Below are 16,782 nucleotides of genomic sequence, written 5' to 3'. Positions count from 1 at the left end.
ACAGAACCATGTAACACAGTGATGACACAGGGACGGTACATGTAGAGACAGAACCATGTAACACAGTGATGACACAGGGACGGTACATGTAGAGACAGAACCATATAACACAGTGATGACACAGGGACAGTACATGTAGAGACAGAACCATGTAACACAGTGATGACACAGGACCGGTACAGGTAGGGACAGAACCATGTAAGACAGTGATGACACAGGAACGGAACATGTAGAGACAGACCTATATAATAGAGCGCTAACACAGGGATGATAGAAGCTGAAGTAAGACTATACACGGAAAATGCATACATGTAACACAGTGATGAAACAGGGCCGGTACATGTAGAGACATAACCATGTAACACAGTTATGACACAGGGACGGGACATGTAGAGACAGAAGTATGTAACCCAGTGATGACACAGGAACGGTACATGCAGAGACAGAACCATATAACAAAGTGATGACACAGGGGCGGTACATGTAGAGACATAACCATGTAACACAGCGATGACACAGGAACGGCACATGTAGAGACAGACCTATATAATAGAGCGCTAACACAGGGATGATAGAAGCTGAAGTAAGACTATACACGGAAAATGCATAAATGTAACACAGTGATGACCCAGGGACGGTACGGGCAGAGATAGAACCATGTAACACCGTCACGCCACAGGGACGGTACAGGGAGAGACAGAACCATGCAACACAGTGATGACACAATGATGGTACAGGTAGAGACAGACCCATGTAACACAGTGATGACACAGGGACGGTACATGTAGAGACAGAACTATATAATAGAGCGCTTACACAGGGATGATAGAAGCTGAGGTAAGACTATACACGGAAAATGCATACTGAAACTGGCCAGGAACAAGACACCTGGACTTTGAATCACTGGACCTTATTTTTGTTCTGACAAAAGCAAATGGCAATTGGAAAGTACTGGATAGAGGCAAGAGGAAACGGGAAATGCCAAAGGGGGTGTTTGTTGGACAGACCTTTTTCAGCGTCCTGGGATCCGTTTCTCGATTTGAATAGGTCAGTAAATCCCTTGAGTAGGTCTGATGGACGGGTTGTTATGGATAGCTGGAATCGATATGTCCAGACGTCGAAATATGATAGCATTGATGAGGGTAGGCAAATATGACGTCATCCATGTATGTATGCAGACATTGCGACATGTTAGTGTATTTAAATGTAGCTAAACCTCGAATACATTCCTTGGAATTTGAAACCAAATATTGCATTTATTTTGAGCATATGAAATTGTAAGTACACCCACTACTAGTATTGGCAGACATTATTACGATGACCATATTATCTCACTATGCCCACTGTTGATCTTAACATATCTCACTATGCCCACTGTTGATCTTAACATATCTCACTATGCCCACTGTTGATCTTAACATATCTCACTACGCCCACTGTTGGTCTTAACATATCTCACTACGCCCACTGTTGGTAATAACATATTTCACTATGCCCACTTTTGATCTTAACATATCTCACTATGCCCACTGTTGGTAATAACATATTTCACTATCATTGATAATAATAGAGTTTATTATGCCTTCTGCCAGTCATTTCCATTTCAACATATTTTATTAACAAAAGAAGTCAACAGGATTGGACATCAGGCATTGCCTATAAGTCCTCTCCTTACATCTACATCCGGTGGTGAACACATTGTTTACATATAGATTAAAGACATTAACAGTGTAGATACACAAAGGGGAAGTAACTCCTCCAAACCAGATTCTATAATAGTAATGTGTAAAGATAGTAACCCTTATAATTAGGGGCTAGTAATAAAGAAGTTTTGCAAAAACAGGTATATTCTGAGCTATAGATACACTTTTTTGCATATTTATTATGGAAATATTCAAAACAAAATATTTGGTGAATTTGTCATTATCTCCCCAAAAGATACAGGCTATACAAAGTCCAGTCATAACATATTTTACTATGCCCTTTGTTAGTTGAAACATATTTCACTATGCCCTCTGCCAGTCATGACATATTTCACTATCCCTTCTGCCAGTCATGACATATTTCTCTATGTCTTCTGCCAGTCATAACATATTTCCCTATGCCTTCTGCCAGTCAGGACATATTTCACTATGTCTTCTGACAGTCATGACATATTTCACTAGGCCTTCTGCCAGTCATGACATGTTTCACTATGCCTTCTGCCAGTAATGACATATTTCACTATGCCCTCTGCCAGTCCTGACATATTTCACTATGCCTTCTGCCAGTAATGACATATTTCACTATGTCTGCTGCCAGTCATAAGATATTTCGCTATGTCTTCTGCCAGTCATGACCTATTTCACTATGTCTTCTACCAGTCATGACATATTTCACTGTTCCTTCTGCCAGTCATAACATATTTCACCATGCCTTCTACCAGTCATGACATATTTCACTGTTCCTTCTGCCAGTCATAACATATTTCACTACGCCTTCTACCAGTCATGACATATTTCACTATGCCCTCTGCCAGTCATGACATATTTCACTATTCCTTCTGCCAGTCATAACATATTTCACTATGCCTTCTACCAGTCATGACATATTTCACTATGTCTTCTGCCAGTCATAAGATATTTCACTATGTCTTCTGCCAGTCATGACATATTTCACTATGTCCTCTGCCAGTCATGATATATTTCACTATGCCCTCTGCCAGTCATGACATATTTCACTATGCCCTCTGCCAGTCTTGATCTTAACATATCTCACTATGCCCACTGTTGATCTTAACATATCTCACTATGCCTTCTGCCACTCATGACATATTTCACTAGGCCTTCTGCCAGTCATGAAATATTTCTCTATGCCTTCTGCCAATCATGACATATCTTAACATATCTCACTATGCCTTCTGCCAATCATGACATATTTTACTATGCCTTCTGCCAGTCGTGACATATTTCACTATGATTTCTGCCAGTCATGACATATTTCACTATGCCTTCTGCCAGTCATGACATGTTTCACTATGCCTTCTGCCAATCATGACATATTTCACTATGCCTTCTGCCAGTCATAACATATTTCACTATGCCTTCTGCCAGTCATGACATATTTCACTATGCCTTCTGCCAGTCATGACATATGCCCATCACTATGTCCACTCTTGGTCTTTACATATTTCACTTTGTGGACTCAGCCGGTCATAAAGTATATCGTTGTGATAGCCACCTCTTGTCATAACATAAATCAATAGAAAGTCCGCTAATGCATGTGTTCTTAATAAGGTAACTAATCACGTTACAAATCGATTTTGTCTATATCCTAATCCAATGTAATTATTACAACGGTATCACTGACAGAGGTTGAACTCGGCGATCCCTGTGATCGATTCCACTTGGGGCGGTACGGGTGTAGTGTATGATCTCTGTACAGAACAAACAGCACCACGGTGATAGCCGAGTGATGTACGAGTAATGTCAGACAGTTATAGCAGACACACCACAATTCTGGTTTGATTGAAAACTGGCTCTATATAAAATGACAAACTGAAGTATTTTTATCTGAAGTAAAGACATTGAAATACTCGCCTCTGGCTTGTCTCATATAACGTAATTGAAATTTGTCCTGGTAACTGTAAAAATATCGCCTTCTACACGCAAGCAGACAAATACTATCTGTAGAAATAGGACCACATCGTACAAGCACTGGCAAATAGAATGCTGCAGAGGGGGGACAAACTCCAGTTCTTCAGAAGAAGTCGTTTGGGCGTTTTGGATGAAATAACGCTTCGCTTAGCTGTTACCACGGACTTAGACTAATTCCGTGCTGTTACCTAAGGTATGACTCAAAGTCGGTTATTTTTTGCCAACTCCGTGACACTCCACAGGAGCGCCTTACAGGCAAAATACATGTACCATGACTCCAAACCTTTTTTTGTGGAAGAAGTCGTTTGAGAGTTATAAGAAATTAGACACAAATGACCTTGAATACTGGTCATATAACTTTCTTTAATAAACACTGTAGCACTCCATGACAACTGTGTGAACACATTAATGGCAAACTATGATGACTCTAGTTTATTTCCTCACAAGAAATCCCCTGGGCGTCAGGCGAGTTAAACTTGGCCATCACTTACAGGCCCGGCCACATCTATTACTACATGTGTCGAAATGTGGCGGATTTGTGCCATTTCGCTTCCTAGTTTAAACTTAAAGTACTACAATGAATACTGGACTAAATCCTCATCGTATTTCGAGTCTTCATTCTTTCGTCTTTTCGCTTGACGTTATTTCATAATTTCGCAACAAAATATTGCATAAGAAATAAATTCCAAACTATATTTATCAACATCGAGGGAAAGAATAAATAAGTCAATCGAAGCGAAATAAGACAAGGCATCTTCAAGTAATAGAATATAAGTCAATCGCAGCGAAATAAGACAAGGCATCTTGAAGTAATAGAATATAAGTCAATCGCAGCGAAATAAGACAGGGCATCTTGAAGTAATAGAGTATAAGTCAATCGCAGCGAAATAAGACAAGGCATCTTCAAGTAATAGAATATAAGTCAATCGCAGCGAAATAAGACAAGGCATCTTCAAGCATTAACGTCATCTTTAAATGGAATAATAAATTAAGTCACTTCAGGAGAACTATTAAAACAAACCAACCCCGAGTGAAATAGCGAAATATGCTAACCCTGACTAAATTTGAAATAACAAAACCAGTAAGTTGTACATTAGTAGATCAGACAGGTACAGTGAGAAAATGATTGGAACGGGAAAAAGTAATGTGTGCGCCTAATGTACTCAAGATACACCAGTGATATACTTCTGTAGTGATGCCAACACTACACTTATACTTATGGTGTATACTGTATCCTATGGTGGCTGATTTCAGCCATCTCGTTTAGGGCGCCAATGCGCCAACGCGACAAAGCGACAAAAGTACCCCGACATCGCGACAGACTTGTGCGACAACGCGACCGACGTTTTCTGTCGCATTGACGCATTCTGAATGATATAGTTTAGTCCATCAAAACCCTTTCTTTGTAGAACAACTCTAGATGGCCAAAATAAGATACGACAAACCTTGCTTCTGTCGCACAAGTCTGTCACGGTGTCACCTTTGTCACGTTGGAGTGTTGGCGCCCCCGCCAACGCGACAACGCGAGGTGGCCGAAATCGGTATCCTCACTACACATCTCACTTACTGTTCGGTCCTTGATCGTCGGTCGCCGCTAACTGCAGTAGTCAAAGGGCAATAAACGCTAGAAAATACCACTACTTTCTAAAATTGGAGATGCAAATAAATCGTTTGAAATCCAGATATTATTGCCGAAATGTATTTATTCATTAAATAGGTTTAAGAAATTTTAAGTTTCTTGATGAACAACTTTTTCATTTTAGCCTATGTTTTACTAGTCGATTGATTTTTCATTTGTGAAAAGAAAAATATTGTTAATTAAGAAATAAATATGTTCTTTATTGTAACCCTTTTTTTACATCACTGGCTTCCAAGAACAGATAGTTCATCTTCTGCTACACAAACTGTAGGGAAGAGCAGATTTGGGATGTTACAAATCGAAAACGTCCCAACTATATTGACGTTACAATTGACAATACCCCATGGAAACTATACCATGCCCTCTGAGTTGTTGGTTTAGTTTAACAAATAACAAAACAGGTGTAATTAATTACCCCCCCAAAAAATAGAAAAAATATCAGCATTATTTTCACTGTTTCACTGGTAAAAATAAATAATAAATCTCCGTATTCGGAGCTCTTACTGTAGTTTCCAAGATGGATAGTTTCGACTGATCACCGCCATCAACTCAAATACAACAACTCATACCCATAAGACACGACTCCCTGCGTCCACCAGATACGACTACTCATATCCACAAAATATGACTCCCCAAACCCATCAGATATGACGCTTCACATCCATCAGAAACGACTCCTCACACCAACCAGATATGACTTCCCACATCCACCAGCTATGACACCTCTCACCCACCAGATATGACACCTCTCCTCCAACAGATCGACACCTCTCACCCACCAGCTATGACACCTCTCACCCACCAGATATGACACCTCTCACCCATCAGATATGACACCTATCGCCCACCAGCTATGACACCTCTCACTCACCAGATATGACACCTCTCATCCAACATATCGACACCTCTCACCCACCAGATATGACACCTATTGCCCACCAGCTATGACACCTCTCACCCACCAGATATGACACCTCTCACCCACCAGATATGACACCTCTCACCCACCAGATATGACACCTCTCACCCACCAGATATGACACCTCTCACCCACCAGATATGACACCTCTCACCCACCAGATATGACACCTCTCACCCACCAGATATGACACCTCTCACCCACCAGATATGACACCTCTCACCCACCAGATATGACACCTCTCACCCACCAGATATGACACCTCTCACCCACCAGATATGACACCTCTCACCCACCAGATATGACACCTCTCACCCACCAGATATGACACCTCTCACCCACCAGATATGACACCTCTCACCCACCAGATATGACACCTCTCACCCACCAGATATGACACCTCTCACCCACCAGATATGACACCTCTCACCCACCAGATATGACACCTATCGCCCACCAGCTATGACACCTCTCATCCACCAGATATGACACCTCTCACCCACCAGATATGACACCTCTCACCCACCAGATACAACATCACACCAACCAGATGTCTCTCTCCCTCTCTCTCTCGACCGTAACATCCCATTTTTGTGGTTGTTTTCTTCTTTTGTTTCTTGGTTTTTTTTTAATCTGTTCGTAGTATTAATTAAAGTTTTACTTTTTTCATATTTAATGGTAATAATTATCTCTCTAGTAATACCCATTCGATTTCTCGTAATTTACAACGACATATGTTAAATGGATGCATTTTCATAAGTGAAGGGTAATATACGTAAACTACAATTCATACAGTACAATATGTACAATACTTAATTGTTTAATATCACACAACACGGAATTATGGTTGTGTCTCACCTTATAACTCGTTAGTCTTTAGGTATTGATCTTTGAGTTATTTTTATGTGGATGGCTGTTACGCGTCCGTAACTCCGTCCGCAGCGTATTTAACTAATGTAAGTCACTGTGATCTACTTACTAGCTGGTTAATGACTGAAGTAGAAAACAGTGTCCAGAGCAGACGTTCATTGTACCACAATGTAACAAAGAACACCCGGGGATAAGCACATTCTTACAACACTAGTTGGTTTGAAAAGCGTTCTTTCTTTTATTACATGTAATTATTATATATATGAGTGAGTTATTGACCGTGTTCGCGGAGTCAGCCATCAGTTCCATTGGTACGCGAATTACAGCTAAGCTGGAAAAGATAATAAAGACGGGACGACAAAATGAAATAGGACGATGAACTGGTCTTTTTAATATCTGTGACATTTAATAGTTCTCACATCTTGTATGCACTAATTAACCGAACTGTTCGTTTTGCAGGCAGAATGAAAGGAGCTAAATGACTAGCGTCTTCTGTAAAAGCCTCTGCAGACTCGTTTTTATAATGCTGACAGTCGCCGTTTTGCTCTGCTAAAAAGGATGTTTCTGAAAGCCTCTGACGACGTTTTAAACACGCTAACAGTCACCGCTGTACATGACCCAGGAGACAGCGCTCGTGTCACGACGTCCACCATTGATTTTCCATCAATCATACAGAGTTAGCTCCCATTTCCAGCAGCCGCAGCAGCACAATAATAAATGTCACGTGACATTCGCCGTGTTTTTTACAATATTTCCTGTCGACTTCATATCGATTTTTAGGCGAGGTAATGTGAAGATATTTGGATTAATCCCGGGGTGTCGTGAGGGAATGTGATAAACCCCAGCGTCCGGACCCAGGGAGCCACCAGTACCCACCACGGTAGGTAGCTAGGGGTTTATAGACAGTGGAAAGCTCCTGTGGAGTACTCCGCCATTGATGAGGATGCTGCAGCTGTCGAGGGGTATATAAATGATAACACGGTACGGTGATTTGAGGGCTGGTGTAACGGGACATATCTTTACATGTAAGTCTTTATCTGTATAAATAACAGTATACCATTTCAACGTGTAATTTAAATCGTAAGTCAGTACAGTGTATATACAGAGTGCAGTAGTACTGTAGGCGGATGTATCAATTACAGACAATTAGTGGCTGGTTCAGACAGGCATCAAATACCCTCCTATACCAACCTGTACGGGGATTGGGTTGTCTGCTGTACATGCTGGGTAGTGAAGTTTGTATGTCTGTGTTATCCCTAAATACATATAGCTGTGTTGTTATATTGATAGTAACATCGATGTATTACTGTAGCTACTGGTATGTATCAACAATAACATTGATGTGGTAGTTAAAGTTCAATTAAACAATGATATTAATGTGTTATTTCAGTTAAATTAAATTAACATTAATGTCCTATTTTAGTCCATGTTATATATTGATAATAACATTGATGTCCTATTTTAGTCCATGTTATATATTGATGATAACATTGATGTCCTATTTTAGTCCATGTTATATATTAATAATAACATTGATGTCCTATTTTAGTCCATGTTATATATTGATAATAACATTAATGTCCTATTTTGGTCCATGTTATATATTGATAATAACATTGATGTCCTATTTTAGTCCATGTTATATATTAATAATAACATTGATGTCCTATTTTAGTCCATGTTATATATTGATAATAACATTGATGTCCTATTTTAGTCCATGTTATATATTGATAATAACATTGATGTCCTATTTTAGTCCATGTTATATATTGATAATAACATTGATGTCCTATTTTAGTCCATGTTATATATTGATAATAACATTGATGTCCTATTTTAGTCCATGTTATATATTGATAATAACATTGATGTCCTATTTTAGTCCATGTTATATATTGATAATAACATTGATGTCCTATTTTAGTCCATGTTATATATTGATAATAACATTGATGTCCTATTTTAGTCCATGTTATATATTGATAATAACATTGATGTCCTATTTTAGTCCATGTTATATATTGATAATAACATTGATGTCCTATTTTAGTCCATGTTATATATTGATAATAACATTGATGTCCTATTTTAGTCCATGTTATATATTGATAATAACATTGATGTCCTATTTTAGTCCATGTTATATATTAATAATAACATTGATGTCCTATTTTAGTCCATGTTATATATTGATAATAACATTGATGTCCTGTTTTAGTCCATGTTATATATTGATAATAACATGAGATACAATATGATGTATGTGGTAGAACTGTATGATGAGATACAATATGATGTATGTAGTAGAGTTGTATGATGAGATATAATATATGATGTATGTAGTAGAGTTGTATGATGAGATACAATATGATGTATGTAGTAGAGTTGTATGATAAGATATAAGATGATGTATGTGGTAGAGTTGTATGATGAGATACAATATGATGAATGTAGTAGACAGCTTGTCATCACTACATTTAATAGGTACCTGGTTATATGTGATATGTAGGCTGTATACTATTATAGTAAAATTGTTAATGCAAATATACACTGTATTTGAACAGCTGCTAATGAGAAACTCCTGTCATTTGGCTACATACCGAATTACCTTATAGCCCGGGTATATACTTGTGTGATCTATAAAAGAGATTCTGTTATTTTTTTGCCCTCTATCGCAGTTTTTATAAACAGGTTTGAATGTATATCTCCAATGGTGGTTGTTATAGACAGTTTTGACTGTATTTCCCTAGGGTGGTTGTTATAGACAGTTTTGACTGTATCTCCCTAAGGTGTTTGTTATAGACAGTTTTGACTGTATTTCCCTAGGGTGGTTGATATTGACAGTTTTGACTGTATTTCCCTAGGGTGGTTGTTATAGACAGTTTTGACTGTATCTCCCTAGGGTGGTTGTTATAGACACTTTTGACTGTATTTCCCGAGGGTGGTTGTTATAGACAGTTTTTACTGTATATCTCCCTAGGGTGGTTGTTATAGACAGTTTTGACTGCATTTCCCTAGGTGGTTGTTTGGAAAGTTTTGACTGTATATCTCCCAGAATGGTTGATATAGACAGTTTTGACTGTATATCTCCCTAGGGTGGTTGTTATAGACAGTTTTGACTATATCTCCCTAGAGTGGTTGTTATAGACAGTTTTGACTGTATATCTCCCTACGTTGGTTGTTATAGACAGTTTTGAATGTTTCTCCCTACAGTGGCCATTTTAATGAGGTTTAACTGTATCTCCCTAGGGTGGGGTTCAGGTTTAATTTATATTTCTCCATAGTGTGGGGTTCAGCTTTAATTTATGTTTCTCCATAGGGTGGGGTTCAGGTTTAATTTATGTTTCTCCATAGGGTGGGGTTCAGGTTTAATTTATGTTTCTCCATAGGGTGGGGTTCATGTTTAACTGTATCTCCCTAGGGTGGGGTTCAGGTTTAATTTATGTTTCTCCATAGGGTGGGGTTCAGGTTTAACTGTATCTCCCTAGGGTGGGGTTCAGGTTTAATTTGTGTTTCTCCCTAGGGTGGGGTTCAGCTTTAATTTATGTTTCTCCCTAGGGTGGGGTTCAGGTTTAATTTATGTTTCTCCCTAGGGTGGGGTTCAAGTTTAACTGTATCTCCCTAGGGTGGGGTTCAGGTTTAATTTATGTATCTCCCTAGGATGGGGTTCAGGTTTAATTGTATCTCCCTAGGATGGGGTTCAGGTTTAACTGTATCTCCCTAGGATGGGGTTCAGGTTTAATTGTATCTCCCTAGGATGGGGTTCAGGTTTAACTGTTTCTCCCTAGGATTGAGTTCAGGTTTAATTGTATCTCCCTAGGGTGGGGTTCAGCTTTAATTTGTGTTTCTCCCTAGGGTGGGGTTCAGGTATAATTTATGTATCTCCCTAGGGTGGGGTTCAGGTTTAACTGTATCTCCCTAGGATGGGGTTCAGGTTTAACTGTATCTCCCTAGGGTGGGGTTCAGCTTTAATTTATGTTTCTCCCTAGGGTGGGGTTCAGGTTTAACTGTATCTCCCTAGGGTGGGGTTCAGCTTTAATTTGTGTTTCTCCCTAGGGTGGGGTTCAGGTTTAATTTATGTATCTCCCTAGGGTGGGGTTCAGGTTTAACTGTATCTCCCTAGGATGGGGTTCAGGTTTAACTGTATCTCCCTAGGGTGGTTGTTATAGATAGTTTTGACTTATATCTCCCTAGAGTGGTTGTTATAGACAGTTTTGACTGTATATCTCCCTACGATGGTTGTTATAGACAGTTTCGAATGTTTATCCCTACAGTGGCCATTTTAATGAGGTTTAACTTATCTCCCTAGGGTGGGGTTCAGGTTTAATTTATGTTTCTCCCTAGGATGGGGTTCAGGTTTAACTGTATCTCCCTAGGGTGGGGTTCAGGTTTAATTTGTGTTTCTCCATAGTGTGACCAAAGATAGGTCTGATTATATATCTGGATATCCATGCTGGCAACCTTGGCAAAGAGTTATTCACTGATAATGTGTTATTGATATTACTTTCCTGATTAACTCCTTACTGATCCAAATGTACTTTGAATTTGATATCCTGGAGACATTATTTTTTCTAAACAGAACATGCTCCCATCATTTTGTAGATAACAAAGTTGACTAAATGTGGTATGATTGTTGGTAGTTGTATTGGTGATGCCGTTGACCTTGGTGTTCAGATGTAAACAACACTTCACACACATGTTAACATCCATCCTACAGGGTGGAGTGTGTTTACATGATGTACTTGGGAGGTCTCCCACTTACTGCCCTATAATACAGGACCAAGCATGAGGAAAAGCTAACATTTACAAACGTTATACCCAAACTGATTAATCAATTGCTGCCACATTCATTCATATAGACTGGCTTTTAGTCTACAGAATTATTTCTTGTCTATGGACTTGAGCAAGTCTAAGGTAATGATCTATGGTCAAGAGTCTGTAGACTTGCTCAAGTCAATATATAGGTAGGAAAGTAAAGATAGATAATTTAGGTAAAATCTCTGTGTCTATACTGCTGTGTGTATCACCAAAGATTGCAATTCTGTACCGGTAATTATTAAAACCTGCCAATGTAGCTAAAAGAGTGCAGTATTTAAGTGAATGGTTTTGTTTTTCAGATATTCCATTGTGAAGTTACTAAATCTGTAGTGGTGAGACACCCAGGATCTGTTACCATGGAGATTCAGGGTACTTGGAAGGTGTTCCTCCTCTTGCTATTTGTAATCCAGTCCTTTGCTAACCCACGCATTGTCAGGATTGGTGCTATCCTTAGCTCTCCACAAAACCAACAAATTTTTCAGGAGGCCGTGCGCAACTTAAACAACCATTCTGAAGTTTCCAAGATTATTCGTTTTGAGTTCACCTCCATTCTGATGGACCCAAACAGGATCCGTTCTGCCCTCAAACTTTGTGATGAGCTGGTGAAAAAGGCAGTCCACATTGTGATCGTGAGTCACCCACCTGATGACGTCGACCAGGCACCCATCTCAGTGTCATACACGTGTGGCTTCTACAATATCCCCGTCATTGGGATCTCAACTAGAGATAGCTCATTCTCAGACAAGGTACTCACATCAATGTTTCCCTTCACTACCACTCATTCTCAGATAAGGTTCTCACATCAATGTCTCTCTTCACAATCACTCATGCTCAGACAAGGTACTCACATCAATGTCTCCCTTCACTACAACTCATTCTCAGACAAGGTACTCACATCAATGTCTCTCTTCACAATCACTCATTCTCAGACAAGGTACTCACTTCAATGTTTCTTGTCTCCCTTGAGTATCACAGGGACCTGATAATTTGTTACAGCTACATTTGGACCTTAACTGAGGTGTTCAGAGTAATTTTACATGTTTTTGGGGTTTAGATCATTGTTTTTTTTTATAAAACTGACACACCTACGATGGTGTATATACGAAAAAGGGAGTAAAGCTCTCGATGTCGAAGATGATCTCTGTTTCATCTGACATCACACATGATTTCGATATTCAAGGTTTTTCACAGTCATAGAGGAACTTGATCAATATTCATGAGGTTATTGTCACACTTGAGAGAACATCTCAAGCCTTGCTGGCTTGTAAGACATGTCTAAAAATCTATACAGAGATTTACAAAGATACCAGCCAAAAGGAGTGTAGGCTGTTCACCGACCTTTGCCGCATAAATATGGAAAAGTTACGAGGTGTTAATTCTCAAATATTAAAATATTGAATATTGATATATATATTTCAGCTGTTCAGATCTTGAAAATTTGTACAAGTACATCTAACTTTTTGCATTAAACTAAGTGTGTTGTTTGCCTTGTTATAACCCACGTTTGTGTTTTGTCTGTAGAATGTACACCCCACGTTCCTGAGGACAGTCCCACCATACTTCCACCAGGCCGACGCTTGGCTGGAGATGTTGACCCATTTTGCATGGAAACAGGTCATCTTCATTCACAGTATGGACGAGGAGGGACGTATGATCCTGAGTCGCTTCAAATGGCTGGCTGAAAAGGAGGACATTATGGTACGACCAGTAGTGTGTACTTTCTAATTTGTGAGGGTTTCAATTTTCGCAAATACATGCAAATTCATGAATTCAGGATTCTCAACAATGTTTTGCACTTTTGGGAAGAAAAATCAAAACACACTTAGCCTAAACACATAGACCACACTACATCAATGGCGCTACAGTGAAGGTTGAAATCACACAAAATATTGTACACTGACACACCAGAACTCGTACACTGACACACCAGAACTAATACACTGACACACCAGAACTCGTACACTGACACCCCAGAACTCGTACACTGACACACCAGAACTAGTACAGTGACACACCAGAACTCGTACACTGACACACCAGAAATCGTACACTGACACACCAGAACTCGTACAATGACACACCAGAACTAGTACACTGACACACCAGAAATCGTACACTGACACACCAGAACTCGTACAATGACACACCAGAACTAGTACACTGACACACCAGAAATCGTACACTGACACACCAGAACTCGTACAATGACACACCAGAACTAGTACACTGACACACCAGAAATCGTACACTGACACACCAGAACTCGTACAATGACACACCAGAACTAGTACACTGACACACCAGAAATCGTACACTGACACACCAGAACTCGTACAATGACACACCAGAACTAGTACACTGACACACCAGAACTCCTACACTGTCACACCAGAACTCGTACACTGACACACCAGAACTAGTACACAGACACACCAGAACTAGTACACTGACACACCAGAAATCGTACACTGACACACCAGAACTCGTACAATGACACACCAGAACTAGTACACTGACACACCAGAACTCGAACACTGACACACCAGAACTCGTACACTGACACATCAGAACTTGTACACTGACACCCCAGAACTCATACACTGACACACCAGAACTCGCACACTGACACACCAGAACTAGTACACAGACACACAAGAACTCGTACACTGACACACCGAAACTCGTACACTGACACACCAGAACTAGTACACAGACACACCAGAACTTGTACACTGACACACCAGAACTAATACACTGACACACCAGAACTCGTACACTGACACGCCAGAACTCGTACACTGACACACCAGAACTAGTACAGTGACACACCAGAACTCGTACACTGACACACCAGAATTAATACACTGACACACCAGAACTCGTACACTGACACATCAGAACTCGTACACTGACACACCAGAACTCATACACTGACACCCCAGAACTCGCACACTGACACACCAGAACTAGTATACAGACACACCAGAACTCGTACACTGACACACCGGAACTCGTACACTGACCCCCCAGAACTCGTACACTGACACACCAGAACTAGTACAGTGACACACCAGAACTCGTACACTGACACACCAGGACTAGTACACTGACACACCAGAACTCCTACACTGTCACACCAGAACTCGTACACTGACACACCAGAGCTAGTACACTGACACACCAGAACTCGTACACTGACAAACCAGAACTAGAACACTGACACACTAGAACTCGTACACTGACACACCAGAACTCGAACACTGACACACCAGAACTCGTACACTGACACATCAGAACTTGTACACTGACACACCAGAACTCATACACTGACCCACCAGAACTCGCACACTGACACACCAGAACTAGTATACAGACACACCAGAACTCGTACACTGACACACCGGAACTCGTACACTGACACACCAGGACTAGTACACTGACACACCACAACTCTTACACTGACACACCAGAACTCGTACACTGACACACAAGAACTCTTACACTGACACACAAGAACTAGTACACTGACACACCAGAACTCATACACAGACACACCAGAACTCGTACACTGACACACCGGAACTCGTACACTGACACACCAGAAATAGTACACTGACACACCAGAACTCCTACACTGACACACCAGAACTGGTACACTGACACACCAGAACTCGTACACTGACACGCCAGAACTCGTACACTGACACACCAGAACTAGTACACAGACACACCAGAACTCGTACACTGACACAGTGAAGGTTGAAATCACACAAAATATTGTACACTGACACACCAGAACTCGTACACTGACAAACCAGAACTAGAACACTGACACACTAGAACTCGTACACTGACACACCAGAACTCATACACTGACACACCAGAACTCGCACACTGACACACCAGAACTAGTACACAGACACACCAGAACTCGTACACTGACACACCAGAACTCGCACACTGACACACCAGAACTAGTACACAGACACACCAGAACCCGTACACTGACACACCAGAACTCGTACACTGACACATCAGAACTTGTACACTGACACACCAGAACTAGTACACTGACACACCAGAACTCGTACACTGACACACCAGAACCAGTACACTGACATACCAGAACTCGTACACTGACACACCAGAACAAGTACACTGACACACCAGAACTCGTACACTGACACACCATAGAATTGGAGAATTTCTGGCCGCAATTACGATTCACGAAATACTACAAATTCACAGATTATATAAAGGACACCCCCCCCATTTTTTCGATGGCTGACAGACTAAAAATTACCGCCGAAATTTAAACTGGCATGCTATAGTGACCCAGTGGTAACACTGCCAGTCTCGGTTTCTCTATGTAAACCCACCAATAGAGTAAACTAGGTGTGATTTCTACAATACATGAGCCCATATATTATAATTGGTATTATTACCCATAATTAAACCACCTGTCCCCAGCTTATTCTAGTGACAAAATAGCTCGAACTGGTAAACAGTAAAGAACTGACCATTCCTGTTTACATGAGATGGGCTACTATTGCCTACCCTGTGGTACCACAGTGTAGGTGTACTTCCCATATATGAGCTGATATATGATAAAGAAATCTCAATCTTTGGAATTAGCCTGTCAGCCATCTGCCAAGCCAAACATCACGAGGGTGCAATTATATACATGCCCACGTAACTGCGATGAAAAAATAGACACTCTTTATTTATACTGTGGAATTTCAGATATACAGCAAAAATATATTGAAATAAACTTTACAATATAGGGTTATCTCCCCTTGACTAAAATGTAATGATAATTGACCAGAAATGAATTGACGAGTATCAAAGGTCATTCTACTTAAGTGATCATAATTAAATCATAATTAAAGTCCATAATA

At 40.2% G+C, this 16,782-nt stretch overlaps 1 protein-coding gene across 4 annotated transcripts in view; it reads left to right on the top strand.

Annotated features, from left to right (window-relative positions):
* LOC110451795 (glutamate [NMDA] receptor subunit 1-like) overlaps window positions 1–16,782 on the top strand; it is a 71,418-nt gene that overhangs the window by 30,930 nt on the left and 23,706 nt on the right. The window contains exons 2-4 of one of the 4 annotated variants that reach the window (XM_021499971.1): window positions 7,523–7,943; window positions 12,184–12,630; window positions 13,406–13,582. In XM_021499971.1, the coding sequence (XP_021355646.1) occupies window positions 12,241–12,630; window positions 13,406–13,582 (567 nt within the window). In that variant the 5' untranslated portion in view covers window positions 7,523–7,943; window positions 12,184–12,240. Of the gene's footprint in view, window positions 1–7,522; window positions 8,089–12,183; window positions 12,631–13,405; window positions 13,583–16,782 lie in introns of those variants that run through there. The other 3 variants (XM_021499973.1, XM_021499972.1, XM_021499975.1) reach the window with 3 other exon arrangements.

The sequence above is a fragment of the Mizuhopecten yessoensis genome, unplaced genomic scaffold (genome assembly GCF_002113885.1).
Source record: "Mizuhopecten yessoensis strain PY_sf001 unplaced genomic scaffold, ASM211388v2 scaffold6205, whole genome shotgun sequence".
Classification (NCBI taxonomy): Eukaryota; Metazoa; Mollusca; class Bivalvia; order Pectinida; family Pectinidae; genus Mizuhopecten; species Mizuhopecten yessoensis.
Note: the sequence above shows the minus strand (reverse complement) of the source record. Positions and strands in the feature narration are given on the sequence as shown.